This window comes from Pituophis catenifer, unplaced genomic scaffold, assembly GCF_029215685.1.
Source record: "Pituophis catenifer annectens isolate HBS135680 unplaced genomic scaffold, rPitCat1.0.hap2 SCAF_1, whole genome shotgun sequence".
NCBI classification, from domain to species: domain Eukaryota; kingdom Metazoa; phylum Chordata; class Lepidosauria; order Squamata; family Colubridae; genus Pituophis; species Pituophis catenifer.
Window position 1 is genome coordinate 279,753,629 of NW_027256881.1, and position 24,300 is coordinate 279,777,928.

Sequence of the window (24,300 nt, forward strand, 5' to 3'; positions counted from 1 at the left end):
GAGGCTTTTCAAAGCATTTTTTTCTGCAACCTCTTGGCCGAAGAGGTGGTAAAAAAATGCTTTGAAAAGTCTCTGACGATCCCAGCTGAGTTGATCGGCAGAGGCTTTTCAAAGCATTAGAAAAAATGCTTTGAAAAGTTAAAAAAAAAAAAAGTTCATCACACCCACCCAGTCACATTATCCCCCCCCACAAGCCACGCCCACAGAACCGGTAGTAACAAATGTTACATTTCACCCCTGGATCAGATGCTTGGCAACTGGTTCATATTTATGATGGTTGCAGAGTCCCAGGGTAATGTGATCGGCTTTTGCAACCTTCTGATAAGCAAAGTTAACGGGAAGCCAGATTCACTTAACAGCCATGTTACTAACTTAACAACTTCAATGAATCACTTGGCACAAAAGGTTATAAAATGGGGCGAAATTCACTTAACAAATGTCTTGTTTAGCAACGTTAAATTTTGGGCTCAAATTCCAAGGTAGTGAACAGATTTAGAAGTGTAACATTGCCAAAAGCTGCACGGATGCAGTCATCAAGTATCAGACTTAAGCCAAGGAGCTTTTATCTTTAGCCCTTGAAAACGTGTGGAAATTTCGAAGAGTTTGAAGAAGCTGCTAAAAGTGCTGAATGTGGAGGTTTATTTAAAATGCATAATGCTTAAATAATAATGCTTTTATTGCTTTCCAATTAGTTTCCAAGTCCAATTTAAGGTCTGTTGCAACTATTCAAAGCACTAACACTGTGGAGGTTGAGAAACTTACTTGAAATAGAATTTGGAGTGTAACTGAAGCAGCTTTTATTCTAGAAACAAAATACAAGACAAATCCTGACATCAGTGCTTTTATTTGAGTTGCTGTGACCTGTGTCCTTTCTGCCAGACAGAACGAGTCTTTTTTCTAATAGCCGAACATCTGCATTTGCTTCCTCCTTTTCTGTGTCCATCATTCAGTTATCCGTAGAATAACATGTCATTTATTTCTCAAGAAGAAAAACACAAGTTAGAAATATCAGGATTTGATTTTGCTTGACCTCAGCACTCAAATTCTTCCGAAGAAATCTGACCACCTAGGGCTAGGCACTCCAGTAGATTAAATTGCTGGAAGTGTAGACTCTAAATCAAGATAAATGTCATTTATTTGCCCCTATAAATATGTTATAGCTAACCGCTGAGAGTTGTAAATCATCCCAAAATGGCCAGATCTCAAAAGGCCCAAGAACCACTTGGAAAAGTTTTACAGGGTACACTGAAGTTGCAGTGGCAATGGAAAAGAAAAGAAATATTATTTTCTCTGTCTTCATCATTGCCATAAAATAGACTTTACCGCGAATGCTTACCAGCAGAGTTCAATCAGATTTTATCAGTGTTTGAGCAGATTTTGTCAATTGTTCTTCCATCTGCATTTTATTTCCCCCCCCCAACTTGCTTCATTACTTTATTTTATAAAAATATAAAATTCATTTCAACTTTATATCTGCTTATATCTAAATGATGGTCCTGTATTCACACATGTTCACACTTCCTTTCCACAAACAATGCATTCAGGATTCATATATCTAGAATTTCTTTTTAGTTCCAGTAGTGGATTTTCCATTTTCTTTTTCTCCATCTTCTCCTTATCAAAACAAATGAATAGAAACCCAAGCAAATGATTGAAGGGTTACTCAACCTGCTTTCTCTCTATTTGACTAAGTGAACAGCAGGGCTTCCTTTGACAAAAAGATGCAAGTTGCAATCAAGCTATTGAACAAGCTATAGGCCTGGTTCTGTAAGGCTAAACCAGTCTAACTGCATCATGATTTACGATAATGTGATATATGAACCAGGTGGGGGTTTGTTTGTTTTGCTTTCTTTTTGAGGTGGGAGGCTGCTTAAGGTGGAAGCTTCCTGTAAAACTTCCTGAATAGCTATTAATTCATGATTTCTTTTTCAGAGAAAATTAATTCTTGTGATCAAGAAAGGCAGAGTGCACTTGAGGAAGCCAAGCAGAATCCACGTGAAGGAATTGTTATCCCTGAATGTGCCCCTGGAGGACTGTACAAACCGGTGCAGTGTCATCAGTCCACCGGCTACTGCTGGTGTGTTCTGGTAGACACTGGTCGGCCCTTACCTGGCACTTCCACCCGGTAAGAACAATTTGCTTCCAATTTCACCTTTATATGAAATCAATCGTAGCGTGGAGGTGGAATGGGGTTGAAGGAAGCAGGATTTAGATAGAGAGGATTTAGATCAGGGATGGATAACCTTTGTCAACCTACAGTACGATGAAATGTAGCACCCCTCTATAACAGGGGTGTCAAACTCAAGGCCCGGGGGCCTGATCCGGCCCACGAGGTGTTAGATCTGGCCCAGTGGGCTGCCCTGAAAACAGCAAAGGATCGGCCCGCAGTGCTTTTGCCAGTGAAAATGGAGCTTGGGAGGGCAGCGTGCGGACCTTCCGAGCTCTGTTTTCTCTGGCAGAGAGTTGCAGGAGGCCATTGCAGCTGAAAACAGAGCTCAGGAGCACATTTTCTCTGGCAGAGCATTCGGGCCACCACAATCACTCCAACATGAGTGACGTCAAGCTGGCCATGCCCCCCCCCAAGATCAAACACAATCCTGATGCAGCCCTCAATGAAATCGAGTTTGACACCCCTGCTCTATAAGTATGAAAAAGATAACATTTTCACCATTTAATTTGTTTGCATCTGAAATGTGTGTATCAATGCTTCATGTCATTAGTGATTAAACTGGAGAAAAAATTTGCTACCTTAAAAATTATAATTACTTTGTTTAATTCCAGCCAGGAATTGTCAATCTACAATATAAAATTCATTAATGATTGATTATATTTTATTAAACTTATGACTTTCTATAAATTTACTATTAATTGGGGAAACAAATATTAGATTGCAGCCCTATGCAATTCTTTTGAGTTTAGATGATCCAAACATGCAAATAACTAATTAATGCATGGAGTTGGACTTTTATTTATTTTCCTGGGGTCTTTTGTTGGAATACCCTGGCCCATATTTACTGTGTCCTAGTAAAAGAATCCTTTTAGAATAGAATAACCGAGTTGGAAGATACCTTGGAGGTCATCTAGTCCAACCGCCTGCTCAAGCAGGAGACCCTATACCATTTCTGACAGATGGCAGTCTAGTCTCTTCTTGAAAGCCTCCAGTGATGAAGCACCCACAACTTCTGAAGGCAAGCTGTTCTATTGGTTGATTGTTCTCACTGTCAGAAAATTTCTCCTTATTTATAGGTTGAATCTCTCCTTGATCAATTTATCTGTCTCTACATTCTTTTTGTGGCTTTCAGAGGCTTGAGAGTAACAGTAACAGTAAGATTTGTTTAATAGAGCGAGATCTTAGTGTTTTAATGTTGTAGTACCAGTAGTCCTCTCTTACCAACCAATTATTCAGTGATCATTCTAAGTTGCAGTAGCTGAATGACTGGCACTTATGCATGGTCACAAGATTGTTATTCAGGCACTTGTCAACTAGCTCACACGACAGTTGCAGTGCCCCACAGTGATTTCTATTTCCAACTTCCTATCCTGGCTTCCAGCAAGCAAAGTCAATAGAGAAACTGGCAGGGAAAGTCACAAATTGCTCAGTAAAACTCCCTGACCTTCCTGTCCTTGTACAGTAGGGCACGCGGCTTTCCATGACCTCCCTGCACTCGGCCTGTGTCGGGCCTGCCTATTGTTAAACTCGGCTAAAGTTTAGTGGAAGAGGTAGTTTTTGATATGCATTTTATTGAGCGACAGTGGAGTTAAATGAACTAACTTGAACATTTGATATTCTGAGATTACAGGGGAAAAAAAGCCCCTCTCCCATGTGCTGAATAACTGTGCTAATCTTCAGAAGGATCTCTCCTGTTGATCTGGGTAGGTTCTTTGTGGGAGAGACGGTTCCTCCGATTAAGAATCTAAACTAGATTTAGAACCACCTTATATTGTGTTTGATAGGCAGCTGGTAGCCAGGGTATATATCTCATGTGGTTGTATGTGATTCCTGTGTCTTGTTGTGATCAGCAGCCTAGTTATTGCATTTTGTACCAATTGTAATTTCCAGCCCTTTGTGAGAAATATTCCCATATCAGTAGTGGATCACCATGCAACTGACTCAAGAAGAGTAGTGTCAAGATTGAACTGCTTTGCTTCTTTCAAACCTAATGCTTTTCAACTTGCCAATGAACTGGGGGGAGGGAGATGGAATGTGGAGAATATAGGTGGAGATCGTGATAGCAAGGTCATTGCTGCAGGCAATTGGGAAAGAGGTGGACTGTTCTCATAACAAAAGACCATCTCATATTTGGACAATGTGATCAACCAGGGGCTGGGGAGAATGAGAAAGTGTTGTTTAAGAGGGCAAACATTTGCACGGGAAACTAGAGTTGGTTTCATTTCTTCAGTACCCACAAAGTGTATCCAATAAAGTTTTATTTTTGGGGTATTCAATTCTCCTGAGAGTGTTTCCTTGTTTTGGGTTCGCTAACTGGACAGCTGACAAGTAGCAGATGGCACTATCATGTTTCCCTGAAAATAAGACCCTCATTTTTTTTATTGTCTTATATTTTTTTTGAACCCTGAAATAAATACTTGGCCTTATTGCCATGTGCCCAAAAGCCCGATTGGGCTTATTATCAGGGGATGTCTTATTTTGGGGGAAACAGGGTAGTTGTAATTGTAATGTACTCCCATCATCACTCCAACCCTTAGCAAATACAGTGACAGATAGGTTGAAAAAGTATCCAAACTGTGAAGTCCTTTTCCTGGGGAGGTACATCCTTATCCCAAATAGGCTTCCCTTCAATTTTCAGACGTACTTATTAATAGGGCCTCCATCATATCTGAATTAAATTTCAACTTGTTCTCCCTCATCTGGGCCAATTTAGGAAATATCCAAATTCATCAGGCATTTGGAGCAGGCCACTTTCTCTGATACTCTATGTCTTTTGAGGTCTACAGCAACCAACAGTCTAAAACTGATCAGAAAAGGATCTCCATATGACAACAGTTACATCCATCCCTTTTGTTTCACAGGCTCCAGCTGAATGCCAAGTCCTTTGGGTGCTCTACTGCCTGTGTGAGGCAAGATATCAGTTGGAACAATGCCCATGGAATAAAATCGTGTGATATAGCATTGTTTTGAAAGGGATAATATAGAAAAAATATTGAACTCTCTGGTCTGGTGTACCTTGTATTTCCACAGGGTTGGAGAATATGAAACTTATTGACACACATGCCTTAAGAATGTGCTGTTTTTTAAAACTATTTCCATTCTTTAGATATGAGACCCCTGTATGTGAAAGCGATGCTCGATCCAGAAGTCCAGAAATTGATGATCCTTTCAAAGACCGAGAACTTCCAGGTAAAAATGAAGGAATAATAAGAGTGGTAAGGATGGGCAGGGTCCCATCCATTGGTTGGATATAATTAGCCAGTGGATTATAGAATTTTGTTTTGATGTTAAACCTTTTATTTATATAATCACTTCACATCATATAATGTCAATAATGGTGACAACAATGCCATAAAATGTATGGGAAGAGGTAATTCCTTTCCCCACTAAAATTAATTTGGGCTTGAACAGTTTCTTTTGCTGTCCTATTTCTAGTTCTTTCCCCATCAATTTGGTTTGACTCATATTCAAGGAATCTTTGTACAAATGTTGAATTTAAAAATGTAGAAGGTATTCATTATGGTTGAATAACTGTTCAGGATTTTCTCTAGCATGTGCAGTTGCTAATTTACACTATTTCATTATTGGATCATGATCATAGTGGAATTGAAACATCCTGTTTTTCCTGCAATGTATAATTTAGTAACATGCTAATGACACTCCACATTTTTAACCTGTAGAAATTTCCAATATAGCTATATGTTCTTGCCACTAGAAGCTTTGTTGGGTGGACCCAGTGATGAAATCCAGTTTTTTTTACTACCGGTTCTGTGGGCGTGGCTTGGTGGGTGTGGTGTAGCTTGGTGGGCGTGACTTGGTGGGCATGGCAGGGGAAGGATCCTGTAAAATCTCCATTCTCACCCCACTCCAGGGGAAGGATACTGCAAAATCCCCATTCCTTCCCCACTCCTGGGGGAAGGATATTGCAAAATCTCCATTCCCATCCCACCCTGGAGTGGCATTTGCCGGTTCTCCAAACTATTCAAAATTTCCGCTACTGGTTCTCTAGAATCTGTCAGAACCTGCTGGATTTCACCTCTGTGTGGACTCTATGATTACATTTTAATGAAAAATAAGGAGATATTTGCATTATGATTTAAAACAGCTTTCCCCAACCAGTCAGCCTACAGTTCTGTTGGGATTGTTACTATCCATGCTGTTTGAGACTTCTGGGCTTTTCCAAGACGTTAGCAAAAGTTAATTTAAAATATCCATAAAGACTAAAATCTGTAATCTCCAATGATCGTTTGTGATTGACTTTCAGTGTCCATGAAACCCCCCTTGCTGTTTTCTTTTGCTATTATTTCTTTTTATTCTTATTGACAGGTTTAATGCATATTAATATGAAATATGCACAGTATGCATTTGTGCAATTATGTTATAATTCCACTGAACAACCAAGAGCAATTTTCTTAGAGAAATCAATCTTTGCCTCCTTATTGGGTATAGCTCCATGATATGTACATTTACTGTAGAAGAAGAAAATGTCTGCTGCTATTGAAGATCCAGTTGAGATTTCAACCTACTGAAAGTGTCTCATCAGAACTGCCTGAAACATAGCATGGCAACAGTATAGATATGGAAACCTGTTTTGTCTTCTGTTTTTTAAAAACTGAGTTGCTCTCCTTTCCAGGTTGCCCAGAAGGGAAAAAAGTAGAATTTATTACCAGTTTACTGGATGCTCTCACCACAGATATGGTACAGGCTATTAACTCAGCAGCACCTGCTGGAGGTGGAAGGTGAGTTTGAAATCATTCAGGTGAAATAGAAATGGGACACCCAAAAACCTGTTTCTAGCCTGGACAATAACACAATTGCAAGAGGATGATACAAAGTAGAAACCTATGCGGTATATGCTGTCTTATGAAAAACAAAGAGGCTTCCTCGTATACAGATAGTCCTTGACTTAAGATCACCATTGGGACTGAAATTTCCACTGTAAGTTGTGGTGAAAAATGAATCATCACCTGATGGGACCGGATCTTTTTATGATCGAATCACCATGTTTGTAACTTGAGTCACTCAGTTGGAAACTAACAAAAAAAAAAATCACAAATTGTGACCATTTACTGTTTGTAAATGCGAGCTGCTTGCCAAGTGTCCAAATTGTGATCGCATACAGTAAGACTGGGGGAAGGGCAATAGTCATAAATTTGAATTTAGGTCATAATTGAATTTTTGGGAGGTGGTCATTTATTTGAATCACTATTGAATAAATGATTGTAAGTTGAGGACTACCAAGTATCACTCCCCATTTTCATTATGAAAGAGATAAGCTCTTGCTTTTTGTGCTTGAGACACAAATAATTAATAATTAATAATTAATTATAATAATAATAATTGTACAAATAATTAAGATTTGTACAATTCATATATAAAATGGGTCTCTTCTCTAAAAAGGAGAACACGTGAACCTTCTTCCATTTTACCTCAGTTTTTTCCTGCTAGGGTCATGGCTGCTACTGAAATCAAGCAAAAGTAGTGCAGTACGAAGAGTTCAGGAAAAGGAAGATTTCCTCCCCCCTTCCCTCAGTTTTTGGTGGATTTATGCTCCTGAACCTGTATTTTATTCTTTTGACCTTTAATCTGAATCTCTGATAAGTCATTTAAAATATGGATGTACATGACTTATCTTGTGGGATTTTGGTTCTTCAGTAAAAAAAATCTGTTCTCAGTTGGCTAGTCAATACGAGCTGGTTTTCGCTTGCATAGATATATGCCATCCAGTTGCTTCCACATGCTTGAATTAACACTAAGATACCTTCACAAGTTCTTCACATTCATATAGGTTTTTATTTCCTCTCACTGACTTTATCACTCTTTGTTTGGTATTCACAATTCTAAATATTCATGTATAAGCTATGCTTTTCTTACATTTTTCATTTATGTCTATTAGTGTAGCATTAAAAGAGAAAGTTAGAAATGTGAGAAAACAGAATTGTTACCAACAATATCTATTTCTTCTTCTCTTCCTTTTACTTTATTACTGATGGAGGATACCAATTGAAAAGAGGCAGGAGGATGGCTCTTTAGCCCATCCCCATTGTAAAATTTCCCCCATGGATCAAGACCACTTTCCCCTAACCCAATTGGATCTTGGGGGACCAGGATCACTCTCAGTGGGGAAAAGCACTTCTCTGAAGCTCTTGATAGCATTAAAATGTGTGTTTGTGTGTGTTGGCACATATTATATTTTAAATCTATACATGCACTGATTATGTTTTATTTTAATCTTTGTTTGTGAACAATAATTACTAGAAGATTTTCATTTAATTTGTTACATTATTTCCAAATTTCTTACATTTATATTACCTAATTTTAAGCCTCCTTTCTCCCCATTTTTCTTACTACATTTCTATCTTGCTTTTACATCTTCATTCAAATCATTACATTTTCCCCAAAAATTTTAATTATATTAATTTTCATATATATATCTTCTCTAACCATTGATAAAATTGCCCCCATACCTTACAATACTCCGATTCTTCTTTTTCTTTAATTGCCAATGTTAATCTATTCATTTCTGCACATTCCAATATTTTCTTAATTACTTCTCCCTCTGTAGGGATTTTCTCTGCTTTCCAATTTTGTGCAAATACAATCCTTGCCGCAGTTATAACATGTATAATCAAGTATATATTTTCTTTACTATATTTCTCTGGTAAGATACCCAATAGGAAGAATTCAGGTTTTAAGTCAATATGTTGCTGTGTCATTTCCTCTACCACATTTGAATTTTAACCCAATAATTTGTTGCTTCTGTGCATGTCCACCACATATGATAATACGATCCTGGTATCTGATGGCATTTCCAACATTTCCAACATACCAAGATTTATTTATTTATTTATTTATTTATTCGGCTTATATGCCGCCCTATCTCACAATGGACTCAGGGCAGCTCACAACAATAAAACACAAGCCACAATAAAAATAAAGACTAAAATCTAAAAAAATTAAAATTAACCCATTAAAACCCTTAAAACCCCATCATCAGACCAGGTCAAGGGATTTGAAAAGCCAAGTTTTTAATTCCCGGCGGAAGGTGCGAAGGTCAGGCGCTAGTCGGAGCTCCAAGGGGAGTTGATTCCAGAGAGTGGGCGCCCCAACCGAGAAGGCTCTACCCCTGGGGGCCGCCAGCCACCACTGTCTAGCTGACGGCACCCTGAATAGGCCTTCTCTATGGGCGCAAACTGGGCGATGGGATGTTGTTACTGTTGTTAAGATATGATAGAAATATAGTAAGACGATGGAGGAGGAAGTAGGGGACACAAAATATGTACTCAGATGACACACTGAATGATTAATGATGTATTGTTTGTTTGTTTAAAAACATAGAAAAAACTTTTTACAGTAATTACTAGACAGAGAAATGTTGTTTAGGTTCATGCATCTATTCTATTTGAAATCTGGATCTGAATTTTACAGCCTGTAAGTGAAACAATTCTTGTGTGCTAGTTTTTCTTTCTTTCTACATTTGGGTTATATTGAACCATGATGTTAACCTTCAAGAGAAGAGAGAAGCAACTTAGAACTAAGGAGAAATTTCCTGACAGTTAGAACAATTAATCCGTGGAACAACTTGCCTGCAGAACTTGTGAATGCTCCAACACTGGAAATTTTTAAGAAGATGTTGGATAACCATTTGTCTGAAGTGGTGTAGGGTTTCCTGCCTGGGCAGGGGGTTGGACTAGAAGACCTCCAAGGTCCCTTCCAACTCTGTTATTCTCTGTTCTCTGTTCTAATAAATTTGGCAGACGGTAAGATCACAAATGATGCTGATTAACACAATCTTTGTGTGCTTATGTGTGCAAATCTCTTTCTGTTCCTGCATGGCCGCCTTTTATTGCTTACCTCTCACAAAACACCTGAACGGTTTTTCACAGGGGTTCACTCAACAACTTGCTGCCTCTTGAAATTCCCATCAGATACTTTAAGATTGGTGTTTAGATCAAAGACATTTTTGTATCCAACGCTTTTAAAATGATTGCAGAGGAAGCATTTTCACAGATAATTGAAAGATGATAATAGAGTTCCACTTAGCATTTTCTTTCATTTCAGAAAGAACAAGAAGGAGAAAGAAGAAGTGTTTTCATTAAAACACTTTAATGTACATTATCTCAGAAGAGTGTTTGTATGTGTGTGTATGTAGGGTTGATTCAGGGGTGGTATTCACTTACCTTCGTTACTGGTTCGCAAATGTGAGCACACGCGCGAGCCTTCCGCGCATGCACAGAGTGTCAAAAATGTGACATCATGACGTCTGGGTGGGTGGGCGGAGCCTCCCCCAGCCGCTGCTATCGGTTCGCTCAAACAGGATATAACCGGCTGAATACCTCCACTGGGTTGATTGAATTAGGAGCTGCTTAAATTTGTATTTTTTCCAGTCTTTTGTGATTATGCAAGGCTTCTCTAAACACTTTTGGAAAAAGAGGTCCAGTTGTCCCTAGAAGCAGACATCTGACAGTGTTGATTTATGAGGATAGGAGTGTGTTAAGGATCTGACTATCAGATTCTGTTTGTGTTTCTATTTTATGTGAGTCCCGGTGGTCTTCCGGGTGCGCTTCAAGGTTTTAGTTACCACCTTTAGAGCGCTCCATGGTTTAGGACCTGGTTATCTACGGGACCGCCTATTACCACCAATAGCCTCCCACCGGCCGGTATGCTCTCATAAAGAGGGGCTCTTCCAGGTTCTGTCGGCCAAACAATGTCGACTGGCGGCCCCTAGGGGGAGAGCCTTCTCTGTGGGGGCACCTACTATCTGGAACGAGCTCCCCCCGGAGATACGGAGGATCCCGGATCTGCGCACCTTCCGCCATGCTCTTAAGACCTTTTTATTCCACCAGGCGGGCCTGGTGGAATCTTTTCCCTCTTTTTAATTATGCAAATTTTAATCGGTTTTTAAATGATTGGGGTGTTTTAATTTGTCTGGGCCAAATTGTTTAATTCGATTTTACTTTGTTTTTAAATTTTGTATCTATGTATTTTTACTGTTTGGCTGTTCACCGCCCTGAGTCCTTCGGGAGTAGGGCGGCATATAAATCAAATAAAGTAAGTAAGTAAGTAAGTAAGAAAAACATCTAGCCTGACACTATTATGCGTCTTCCAAGGTTCTCTGAGCCTGATCCCAGTCATACCCTGGAAGAGCGGGTGGTACATTGGTACTTCAGCCAGCTGGACAACAATAACAGCAGCGACATCAACAAAAGGGAGATGAAACCCTTCAAGCGCTACGTGAAGAAGAAAGCCAAGCCCAAGAAATGTACACGACGCTTCACTGACTACTGTGATCTCAACAAAGACAAGTCTATCTCACTTCAGGAATTGAAAGGCTGTTTGGGGGTCAGGAAGGAAGAAGGTTGGTGTGTCTTTTATTGATTAAGCTGAACTAAAACTGGCTTTAGAATTCAGCCTGTTTTGCTTTATTGTCCAAGTCGTTTTGTTTTGGTGGGATTGTGGCTTTTTTTTGGGGGGGGGAGAGAAATGGAAGATGCATAAGGGACAGTTGTTTCCAGAATAAAAAGGGCCAAGAAGCTGATAATCTTGGTCATTTGGAGACAAGTTCTTTGTTCTTTCTTTGATTAAGTGCATATTTTCTTTGAAATAGTTCCATTTTTAAAAAAATGTTATTATACCTCATAATGTGTTTCAAAACAGGCCTATGCTTTAGTGATTAAAGCATCAGGCTAGAAACCATGAGACTACATTTTAGACCCACCTGAGCAGAGGTGGTATTTTGCTGGTTCGTACTGGTTCAGGTGAACCCGTAGCGGCAACTGCGGGTGGGCCTGCCCACCCGCCTGGACATAACGCCGTCCTATTTAGCCACGTTTTTGAGGCTGGCCGCATGCGAGCAAAGTGCATGCACAGCGAACCGGTGTTAAGAATATTGGAAACCCACCGCTGCACCTGGGTAGCCAGGTGGGTAACCTTGGGCCAATCACTCTGAGTTTTAGGAAGAAAGCAAAGCCAAACCACCTCTAAAAAAGATTGCTGGGAAGACTTCATGTACCTGCCTAGGCAATCACCGGGAGTCAGGAGTTTTATTATTATTATTTATTAGATTTCTATACTGCCCTACTCCCGAAGGACTCAGGGCGGTGCACAGCCAAACAATAAAAACAACATACAATACAAAATTTAAAAAATAGAATAAAATCAAATTAAATAATTTTGGCCCCGACAAATTTAAAACCCCAAACTTTTAAAACCAATTTAAAATTGAATATATAAATACTAAAAGATATTTAAAATTTTAAAAATCTTTTATAAAAGAGGGGGAAAATTAGGCCAGGCCGGCCTGGTGAAATAGTAAGGTCTTTAAGGCGCGGCGGAAGGTGCGCAGATCCGGGATCCTCCGTATCTCTGGGGGGAGCTCGTTCCAGATAGTAGGTGCCCCCACAGAGAAGGCTCTCCCCCTGGGGGCCGCCAGTCGGCATTGTTTGGCTGACGGCACCCGGAGGAGCCCCTCTCTATGGGAGCGTACCGGCCGGTGGGAGGCTATTGGTGGTAGTAGGCGGTCCCGCAAGTACCCGGGTCCTAAGCCATGGAGCGCTTTAAAGGTGGTAACCAAGACCTTGAAGCGCACCCGGAAGACCACCGGGAGCCAGTGCAGCTCGCGCAGGAGAGGTGTTACATGGGAACGCCATGTCGCTCCCATTACCACCCGCGCGGCTGCACTCTGCGCCAGTTGGAGCCTCCGGGTGCTCCTCAAGGGGAGCCCCATGTAGAGAGCGTTGCAATAGTCCAGGCGGGAGGTGACAAGGGCATGAGTGACCGTGCGTAAAGAGTCCCGATCCAGAAAGGGACGCAACTGGCGAATCAGGCGAACCTGATGAAAAATCCTCCCGGTCACGGCCGTCAAGTGCTCTTCTAAAGACAGCCGTGAATCCAGGAGGACGCCCAAGTTGCGAGCCCTCTCCGTGGGGGCCAATGATTCACCCCCAATAGTCAGTGATGGCGTCAACTGACTATATCGGGACGTCGGAAACCACAGCCACTCAGTCTTGGATGGGTTGAGCCTGAGCCTGTTCCTCCCCATCCAGATCCGTACGGCCTCCAGGCACCGGGACATCACTTCAAGGGCATCGTTGGGGTGATCCGGGGTGGAGATGTACAGCTGGGTGTCGTCAGCGTACTGATGGTACTCCACCCTGAAACCACGGATGATCTCACCCAGCGGCTTCACATAAATGTTGAACAGGAGAGGCGAGAGGACCGACCCTTGCGGCACCCCACATATGAGGGGCCTCGGGGTCGACCTCTGTCCCCCTGTCAACACAGACTGCGACCGGTCAGAGAGAAAGGAGGAGAACCACCGCAACACAGTGCCTCCCACCCCCAACTCTTCCAACCGGTGCAGCATGATACCATGGTCGATGGTATCAAAACTCTTTTTCAACTCTTTAACTGATTTTGAAATGCTACTGTTTACATTTATTTTTTATTTTTATTTGGATTGAAACCATGATGTGTTAGGGTGAAGATTAAGCAAGCCCCCATCCTGAGGCACCCTGCTAAGTACAGATTCCCTGGGTCTAATAATTCACTTGTACAATTATAGATTTCCTAGATTGTGTATGTTGTATCCCTCTGCCTTCTAGGATGTAATTAAAGACCAGTCTTCATACAGTACTGGGTCCTGTGCAATTACTACTTGCATCTTAGCTCGTCTATAGAAAGAGACAATTTTCTTGCTCTCCCTGCCTCAATCTACCCCTACCCTGGAGACATGCCACCTTGGGGAAAAAATGAAACAAAATCATTTATTAATACGAAAGGATATGTCCTATATTCAGAATTGCCCAGCTCTTTCCATTTTATTTTTTCTGCAGATATTAATGAGTTCATTGCATAGGAGAAGCCACTTAGCTCCTATTTTGAAGAAATGTAGTAATGTTGACCAATATCTAGAGTAAATAGACAAAAGAATATTCTTTATATTTGCAGGCAGCATTGGCAGCTTCCCACATGGAAAAAGGCAAGGTGTTAATCCTTTCAGTAAGTAGTTTTTATTGTTTTGATCCCTTTCCTATCCCTAGATTTTTCTTCACCTGCCACTTGGAGCATTTTAAGCTGATGCTTCTCAGAGCAACAAAGTTAACACGCCAGCTTGTCAAGAAAACCAGAGAAAGAGGCTCAATTTTCATCTTTCTTCAAATGATTCTGATTTGAAAGGGCCTCATTGAATGATTTTTGTTAACTATTTATCTTATAACAATTTATATAACTTGGTATATATTTGAATGATATAAATGGTCTCAATAATAGCCAAATAATGTTTTTCCTTACTTTTTTGTTCAATAGAGAAGGATAAAGGAAACAATTATTAAGAATACATTAGAAGAAGTTTGCAATTACCTACACAAAATTATCCTCGACTAAAGGCAAATATGTCCCAGGATAATGATGCAGGATCCAATCTGGGTCAGTTACTGGGACCAGAGGTTTTGTCTTCTGAGCTTTTGGATCAGTGGTGGGATTCAAAATTTTTTACTACCAGTTCTGTGGGCGTGGCTTGGTGGGCGTGGCATGGTTTGGTGGGTGTGGCAGGGGAAAAATAGAATAGAATAGAATAGAATTCTTTATTGGCCAAGTATGATTGGACACACAAGGAATTTGTCTTTGGTGCATATACTCTCAATGTACATAAAAAGACAAGATACACTCCTCAAGAATCACAAGGCACAACATCCAGTGACAGTTATACGGTAGAATAAGCAATCAAATCATACTAGGAAACAATCAATAATATAAATTGCAAGGATACAAGCAACAAAAGTATAGTCATGTAGTCACAAGTGGGAGGAGATGGGCGACAGGAATGATGAGAAGACCAATAGCAATAGTAATGCAGCCAAATGTGAATAGTTTGACAGTGTTGGATACTGTAAAATCTCCATTCCCACCCCCCCTTCAGGGGAAAGATACTGTAAAATCTCCATTCCCACCCCACTCCAGGGGAAGGTTACTGCAAAATCCCCATTTCCTCCTGATCAGCTGGGACTCGGGAGGCAGAGAATAGATGGGGGCAGGGCTAGTCAGAAGTGGTATTTACTGGTTCTCCAAACTACTCAAAATTTCTGCTACCGGTTCTCCAGAACTGGTCAGAACCTGCTGATTACCACCTCTGTTTTGGACCCATGGGGCTCCAGCACGAGTCCAAAAACTCAGAAGCCTTAACCTCTAGTCCCAGTGACCAACCCAGATTGGATCCTGCAAAGTTATGTTTATTCACTTTTTAATCAATGAGCAAAGTTGTAAAATACAGCATTGAAAACTGTTTCCTTTTGTTTTTATAAAACCACAGCTAGCGATTAGTTTGATTCTCTGCATGATTATATGCTTACCTTAATTTTAATTTTATGCTGCTTTTTACGGCTTCATTGTATCCTGCTTTTCTCTCAACCCAAGATGGTATGGGCAGTGGGGAAGGAATTAAGATTTTTTTTTAAAAAAAGTGTAAATTATTATAATTATTTTAAATTAGTATAATCATAAACACATATTTTTTGTGAGATATGTGACTGAAAAAGAGCATGTGTCTGCCAAAGTTAAGCATATAAAAAGAGAGCTGTATTTCAAACAAGAACTTCCCTTGGTATAAGTTATAAATGAAAGAATAGCATTAAGGAACTATATAAAAACAGATTGCTTGGGAAATGACTATTGAAAGCTTTGCACAAGAGAAAGTGTAGGAGAATGGAAATAGGTACAGAACTCTTTAAATAGACATTATTTAAAAAGCATTGAAAAACCTGCCAGACCAAAATTCTGCCTGATCCACTCAGGTAGATGACTAGATTTATTCTGATGTAGGTTTGACTGACCTGACGTTTATCCATGGCATTTTAATATTTGTGCAAAGTGAAAAAAAGCTATCTCTTTTGTTGAACCTGAAAATCCCTCCTTGAAAATCAGAAACCCTTTTCAAATGAATGCAGCTGGTAAAAGGAACTGCTTTCCAGAAGAAATTAAAACAATCTAATTTTAGCTATGCCGAGTGCTTCTCTTGTAGTGAATCTGCTACCGGTCTTTATATTTAAAATTAAAGGTTTTAAATATATTTAAAATTGGAGGCCATCTCTAAGGAAGGTTACCTAGCTCTTAGAATCTCCTTTAGAAATGAAGCATCATTCCAAGCTTGTATATTTAGTGGCATTCTCTTCTTAATTAAATGCAAATCATAATCTCTATGTTCTAAAGAAAATCTTTAGAAGTTTGCTCTGTATATCTATATGATCTATATGCAGTACTTATTATTCAAGGTCTCTGGTCAAATATCCCAATTGTTTTGGCAGTCTTAATCTATTTTTTTTACTACCGGTTCTGTGGGTGTGGCTTGGTGGGTGTGGCAGGGGAAGGATACTGCAAAATCTCCATTCCCACCCTGCTCCAGGGGAAGGATACTGCACAATCCCCATTCCCTCCCCACTCCTGGGGCCAGCCAGAGGTGGTATTTGCTGGTTCTGCAAACTACTCAAAATTTCCGCTACTGGTTCTCCGAACTGCTCAAAATTTCCGTTACCAGTTCTCCAGAACCTGTCAGAACCTGCTGGATTTCACCCCTGGTCTTACTGCTTCTAATGAAAGTATCACCCACATTAGTTATTCAGTGGGAGAAGTCTCATTAACTTTACTAAAAAAAAATTTCATGCCTTCTAGTCAATCTTAACTCCTGGTGACTGCCTGAACCAATCCCTGAAGTTTTCTTGACAACATTTTCTGGAAATGGTTTTCCATTATCTGCTTCCTAGGGCTGAGAGACAGTGATTGATCTAGTTGGCTTTGTGCCTAGGCAGGACTAGAACTCCAGTCTCCTGGTTTCTAGCCTGCTGCCTTAATCAAACTGGCTCCCTTAATCAATTGATTACTTTTAATAGGATTTAATTGGTTTTTCACCTTTTGTTTTCTTCTCTGTCTACAACTTCAGTAGGACGTCTTGTCTAAGAGGATATGCCATGAATGGATGGAAGGATGGAATGGCCATCTGAAAACATGTAGGACTGGCAACACCCAGTATAGCAGAAGTGGCAGTCACAACATTTGCACTTTGTTAAAAAAACAAAAGAAGAGAAAAATTGTCTACATATAATACAGGTTTTTTTTAGTAATCTGAAGAAAAGACCATTGACATTTGGAAAGAAAACTGAACATCCACTTGGGATTTAAATCTTAAGGACTTGAAAAAATGTTTAATATACTGTACATAAAATGTAAATTACACAGTGATTTTCTGTTGGTTATAGGATGACTATTTGATTCCTGCCCAGTTTTTTGTTTCCTTTGTTTCCTTTTTAAGAGGCACAGCGGTTTCAGGAATGTCTTTCTGGACAGGAGTGTCTTCTTAACGCCACTCAATCTTTGTTAAGTGATATCAGCTCAGCCTTCATTACATTCATTACAGAGATTATTGGATGGTTCTTTATAAAATGTTGTAAATCACTGATGAAGAAATGATCTAAATATGTAATCTATGGCAGTGGTCCCTAGTTCTAGTCCATGGACTGCTAGCAGGCTGCAGCCTGTCGGGAACTGGGCCGCACATGTGGCTGGTGAGTACGCCAAGCTCCATTTGCACAAGCGGCAGGCATGTGCGTGAAATCACCTCTTCCTCCTCCTGCCGCTACCACTGCTGCCAGTCTGCAGAGCCAGAAAGGTTGAGGATCGCTGATCTGGGGGAATATTCAAGAAATGTAAAAGTGAGCAGTATGAAATTATAAATGGGGGTGGGGACTTCATGGCACTCCATATTGTGTGACTTTAATATACACATGTTTAGCCAGCATATCCAGTGTTCACAGGCAGCAAAAATGAGACAAAATCTCTGCCCAGTTCAGGAATCGAAAATAAAACAGCCTTACAAAATAGCTGCCATAACCTGGCTTGAGCACCTCCTATGCACAAAGCCCAGCCTGGATACTTGGTTCCTTGAGTGAACCGTTCCTATTGATAGGGTTTTTTTTTCTCTCATTCAGAAGGAATCTCCCTTCAGTTCATTATTCTGGAACAAGAGACGACTTTGGATATTATTTTGTGTGAAGTGTTCCACATTGTAGTGTCCACCAGTTGATCATTGTGAGGACAGACTACTGGGGTCAGAGGTCCAGTACAGCCAGAATCTCACTGTTTATATTCTTAATTTTTTGGTCCTGGCTGTTTTAGTGTTTAGGAAAAGCAAGAGTGAGTTGCAACAATGACTTTTTTGGATTGTGGTTTACTGTAAAATGGATTTTTGTCTCGTGGATCGCCATCACCCCCTGCTGGCTTCTCTGATGTATCACATACAATGAAAGTGTCTTCAAACTCTTCTTTTGCATACTGTGTTCTTTTTCCTTTCTTTTGTTCACAACACTTATTCTGTATGCATTCAAATTACTTTGTTTGCATATACAGTGTAAAAAGTCTATTTTGTCCATATGAATGAAGAACAATTTGTAAAGAATGTTGTTAAAAGAGTTTTTCTTCACTCGGATCTTCCTCTCAGCCCCCTTATGCTTATTGTTAACAATGCCAGAGAATCAGAGACCATGCCAAATTCTTCTCTCACTTTGCCTTACTATTTTGTGAAAATGAATGTTGTGTAGTTCTGCCAAAGGGCATCTGTGGCACCTTTAGTTTGGTAGTTTTTCTTCCAAGGAACTTCTTTCAGAACCTGTTGGGTTAGAGCAGCATATAAATCCCAGTAAATTAATAAAGATACATAAACTTTTTCACAGCGCTGGATTTCATAATTTCCTCATTAAGATGTATACCCTTTGTATGAGGGTTTTTTGGTTGGATTTAGACCAAAGTCTGCCTCATCCTCCTTCCTCTGACCCAGCAGTAATCACTCTTTTGGCCATGCTCAAAAGAAGTATGGCCATAAGTGATAATATCCTTTCTTGGTTCTCCCATGTCCAAGTAATTGTTTTCTGCCATAAAATTGCATTCCTCTTCTATTAATGCTAACATTCTTTCTATTTAAAAGAAAGCATCCGAAAAACATTTCAGTACTCCACATGTTTTGGATGTCCATCTGTAGGGTTATGTATATGGAGGGTCCTTCTGCTAACAGAGTTCATTGTGATGCTTTTTTTTTTCCACTAGTGGATTTTCGGGGGAGGAAGGATTGTGATCTTAGTAGTAGAAAACAGCAGCGTACAAGTGGAAATCAGTCTTGAGTAGATCTTTTATAAATGTCTGTAAATAAGCAAGGACAATCTTAAGGAAAATACAGGCAGGGAAACATATTTCATGTTACTAGTGGGTGAGGCAAATAATCCTGGACTTTGGCTATTACTTTCTTCAGTCATAATTCCCTTGAATGTTCTTATTTTGTTTCATGATGACAGCTAGGGAAGGCTTGAGCTGTATTATTTTTAATTAGGGATTTTATTAAAGCTTTGCAAAAAAAAAAAAAAAAAAAAAGCAGGTTTTCGACCTGCTTAGAGAAAGTCCTTAAATCAAACATCTTTTCCCAAAACTGCACCAGGGAAAGGCAGATGCACCTTTCTGAAAAAGGATGCTGTTAGAAGCTGCCATAGAAGCTTTGTGAGTGTCTTTTTCTCTTTCCAACTGAGATACTTTTTACTATCCCCTGTTTCCAGTTTAATGATTAATTCATATCTGATATTTTTTTCTTGTCTGCCTAAAAAAAAAGTACAGTGTTCAGAGACCTGTTTGAAAATTATGTGAGTCCTGAGTTTGCATAATGTGTGGGAGCCAATATTTGCTAATCCCCTCTTGAAGTCTGATTCAGAGCAAGTAGATACAAATTATTGTTTGGAACAGCAAGCCAGATACTCTATGCTGGTTTACTGAATGGCTTAGTCAATTTCATTCATACCGGCAGAATTTTCTTTGCTTAATCAGAAAAACAGAGAATATTTCAGTGGTCCAAAACAAGCAAGCAGACAAACAAAAATGTAACTGATAGAGCTATAGTTAAGAGGAATTCAGGAAACTTTGGAAGATAAAATCAGTGAGCTCCCCTGCATAAGGGAATAACAGCTAAATCCACAAAGGTTAAGTCTAAGCAATAACAGTTGGTACATTTTTTCACACCTATGCTAGGAAGCATTATTTACAAACTACAACCATAGTCACTGTAAAGCCAGATTTCCCACTATCTGATAGAAGAAAGGCAGATGTCTGATTTCTCTTCTGTACTTTATTGTCATGTCGTGAAATGCTATGTTGTAATTGACAGGAATGTCCGATACCCTCTGGTCCTGCTCAAGTCCTCCACAGCAGGGGTAAAATCCAGCGGGTTCTGACAGGTTCTGGAGAACTGGTAGTGGAAATTTTGAGCAGTTCGGAGAACCGGTAGTGGAAATTTTGAGTAGTTTAGAGAACTGGCAAATACCACCTCTGGCTGGTCCCAGAATGGGGTGGGAATGGAGATTTTGCAGTATCTTTCCCCTGCCATGCCCACCAAGCCATGCCCACCAAGCCACACCACGCCCACCAAGCCACGCCCACAGAACCGGTAGTAAAAAAATTTGGATTTCACCACTTCTCCATAGCCATTTTAACTTAGGCTATTAAACTTAATTCCCCTCTCAGGATCTTCCTAGGGTTAAATGCACCATCATTCGTTTCCCTGAAGGGTCCATGTAACCCACCAGTTCTTTCACTAAACCAGAAGATTTCACACGATCCATCAGATCTTTTATTACAGCTCTTTATTCATGCTGATGGTTATGCATTATGAAAACAGTCCTTTGGTTTTGTTTAATACTTACATCTACTTTGGGAAAAGAACTTTTGCTTAGATTTATTTTTTTAAAAAATCCATCTTCCAATAGACAGCTGAAACGTTTGGCCTAGCTAGGTAGGTTATTTCTCTCCCCAGTCCTAGCAAAATGCAAGTGATATTTTTTCCCAGGCTTACATAGCTGTTTGGGAGTTGGAATGAAATTGATAACAGCTTGCTAGTTTTCTTTCTTATGTCAAGTCACAGCAAGAAGGATGAAGCAGTCCACTGGGGAACTAATTTAAAAAGAAAAGCAGCAAACCTGAGAGAAATAAAAATAATAGGGGGAAAATTTCTGTCAAGTTTTGAACTGGGGATCTTTTGCACCTGAAGCAAACACGATAACTTCTCTTCTACCAGGGCAGCACTTGGAGCAACCAGAGAAATTGCAAGAAAAGAACTTTTGTTCTGAAGCTGGTTGCTGTATATGTGTTTTTTGACACTTTTTCTTTATAAATAGCATTACATTTTCCAGGAAAGGAAGGAAAGAAAGAAGGAAAGAAAGAAAAAGAAAGAATGGAAAGAAATAAAAAAAAAAGAGGGAGGGAGGGGAAAGGAAAGGAAAGGAAAGGAAAGGAAAGGAAAGGAAAGGAAAGGAAAGAAGGAAAGAAGAGTCCTGTAAGTCCCAACATGCAAAAGAAAGTGATAGCTTTCCAGGTGTAAAAAGAGTATAGAAGCAAGAGAATCCACCCATTGAGGGTGACATCCTGATAATAAATATGGAGAAAGTAAATATGGAAAATTTCATTTTCAGCTATTTTGTCCTTGGGAGACAAGCAGCTCTCATTCAGGACAGCCCTAAGCCATAATTTACCATACTACATTGTGACAAAGTATAATGTGTGAATCTACCCAGAATACTATATTATCATCTACACAGCATCTCTCCATATACTAAAGTTCCACTCAGTTCCACAGGAAGCATTCCTCTGCCAGGCATAATAGCACCTTGGTGATACACTACTTGATAGTCCTCGATTTATAACCATTCATTTAACAACAGATTGGAGTTATGATGTTGCTGAAAAAAGTGACTTCCAACCTGTCCTTCAAATTATGATCCTTGCACCTGTGGTCAGGTGATTGCAATTTGGGCACAATTGCAGTAAAAATGGCCATAAAATTGGATTCAGTCATGTGATGTTTGCTTAACAGACAACATTGCTTAGCCACTGACTAAGTCCCAATTGTGACTGTAAATTGCGAATTACCTGTATGACTTTGAAAATTAAACATTCAAATAAGGCAATGCAATCCAACAAGACAAATAATACAGTTATTTAACTGTACAGCTGTCTTTTCAGTAAATATATACAAGTGAAAAAAAAGACACATTTGTGGAAGAAAAAAAATGGAACTTTAGGGGGCACTCTTTACCGTTTAGTTAAGAAGGATGGCTAACTTTCAAGTCACAGTGAAATGCTTGAGAAAGAATGATCTCAAAAATGCAATTTTCTATAGGGGAGAAAAGCTTCAGGCATATTGTTGAGATTCATTGGTGTTAAACATAACACCAATGTTAATCCTGCTAAACATAATTGGAACAAAGTCTCACTTGAAAATAAGATTTTAATTTGTTATAGCTTAAAATTTCCGTATCGCCAGATTAAGTCTTTGAGGACAAAACAGAACTGAACAGTGTACCAGTATCTCAGTAAGTGAAGCATCACACAATATTGTGGTTTCCAAATTGGGCCTGCAAAAATCCTGATTATTATGAGGTAGCAAGAAAGAATTATATATATCATAGTGGCCAGTCAGGAATTTAATGCATTCTGGTAGCTCAATTTTGGCTGCTCTAATTAATACAGTACTGTCTTTCATGGAACAGGGAAAACTGAAGTTATTATATTATAAGGCAATCAATTTTATGTTGAATTCTCATACGTTGTGATATATTGACTTTACCTGTCAGTGCTTAAGATGATCAAATGTGATAAGTTCTGAATGTTACCATACTGTTCCATGGTAAGTTGAAAATTAATTCCAGAACATGATAAATTTCAGTTCATGACACTTGATTAGAAAACTCACAATGCAAAAACACCATTAAAGCGGAGAGTTTTCAAAGATACTAATAAAAAAGCAGGGTTTTTTTTTTTTTTTTTGGTTTTGGTTTTTTAAAACATCTTTAATAGTTCAAGGGGTGGGGTGGAGAGGTAAGAATCTGTATTTAATTTTTTCATTTTACAAAGTTGTCTATTTGTATAAATTGGGCATGACATTTTAAATATATATGTGAGACATTCTGGCAGTGTACTTCAGTCTTATTTTTAAAGAATACAACCAAACAAAATGTGTTGAAAAAAAATTCAGTTAGGTTTCAAATTTTTTTACTACCGGTTCTTTGGGTGTATCTTGGTGGGCATGGCATGGCTTGGTGGGTGAGGCAGGGGAAGGATACTGTAAAATCTCCATTCCCTCCCCACTCCAGGGGAAGGTTACTGAAAAATCCCCATTTCCTCCTGATCAGCTGGGACTCAGGAGGCAGAGAATAGATGGCGGTTGGGCCAGTCAGAGGTGGTATTTGCTGGTTCTCCGAACTCCTCAAAATTTCCACTACCTGTTCTCCAGAACTGGTCAGAACCTGCTGAAACCCACCTCTGACTATGACACTACTCAGGCCTATGATGTGTATGGAAAACATAATATATAACCTACGACCAAGTTTCTGAATGAATTCTGACTTCTACAAATGCAAAATGGCAGCTCCTTTGAGGGTTGGATATGATAATAAACCTAGTATTTTTGTTAATGGAACAAACATTGTATAATTGTGTGCATGGAAAATTGTGGTATATGCAGATGGCCTTTTCCGCATGGCCCATTATGGCAGCAAAGCAATTGTCACCTACTAGTGTCAAGGTAAAAATTCATTGTCAACTAGTATGTATTTCATATACAAAAGAGGCAAGCAAAGAGAAATCATAAGAGAGGGGACCATTAACAAAAGATGGTTGGGCATTCAAAAGATTAATGGGAGAATGCATTTGGAGAGTCACATTAGATACAGATGAGCTCATCTTCTCAATCTGGGCATCCTGCCAGAAGCATGACTTTAATTCCTTGAGTTCCCCAGTTAGCAAAACAATTATTGGAAATTCTACAAGTTGAAGTTCATCCATATAGAACAGAGGTGGGGAACGATGGCCACTTGTGGACTTCAATTCTCAGAATTCCTGAGCCAGCATGAATTCCTGAGCCAGACAGGAATTCTGGAAGTTGAAATCCAAAAGGGCCATCATTCCCCACCCCTGATCAAGAGAATGGCTGATTATCTACCTGGCCTCCTTGACCATTGATTTAAGATGGAAAAAACTTATAATTGAAGGAAATGGAATAAGGCTCTGGCTTTATCTACTTGCTGAATCTTCAAAAGGGTTCTTTTTTGCCT

The 24,300-nt window shown here is 39.6% G+C and overlaps 1 protein-coding gene across 5 annotated transcripts in view; it reads left to right on the forward strand.

Moving 5' to 3' along the window:
* Nucleotides 1–24,300, forward strand: part of SMOC1 (SPARC related modular calcium binding 1) — an 86,227-nt gene that overhangs the window by 45,544 nt on the left and 16,383 nt on the right. For 2 of the 5 annotated variants that reach the window (XM_070939140.1, XM_070939163.1), the window contains exons 8-12: nt 1,933–2,125; nt 5,277–5,359; nt 6,804–6,909; nt 11,281–11,528; nt 14,120–14,170. In XM_070939140.1, the coding sequence (XP_070795241.1) occupies nt 1,933–2,125; nt 5,277–5,359; nt 6,804–6,909; nt 11,281–11,528; nt 14,120–14,170 (681 nt within the window). Of the gene's footprint in view, nt 1–1,932; nt 2,126–5,276; nt 5,360–6,803; nt 6,910–11,280; nt 11,529–14,119; nt 14,171–17,102; nt 18,855–24,300 lie in introns of those variants that run through there. The other 3 variants (XM_070939170.1, XM_070939147.1, XM_070939154.1) reach the window with 3 other exon arrangements.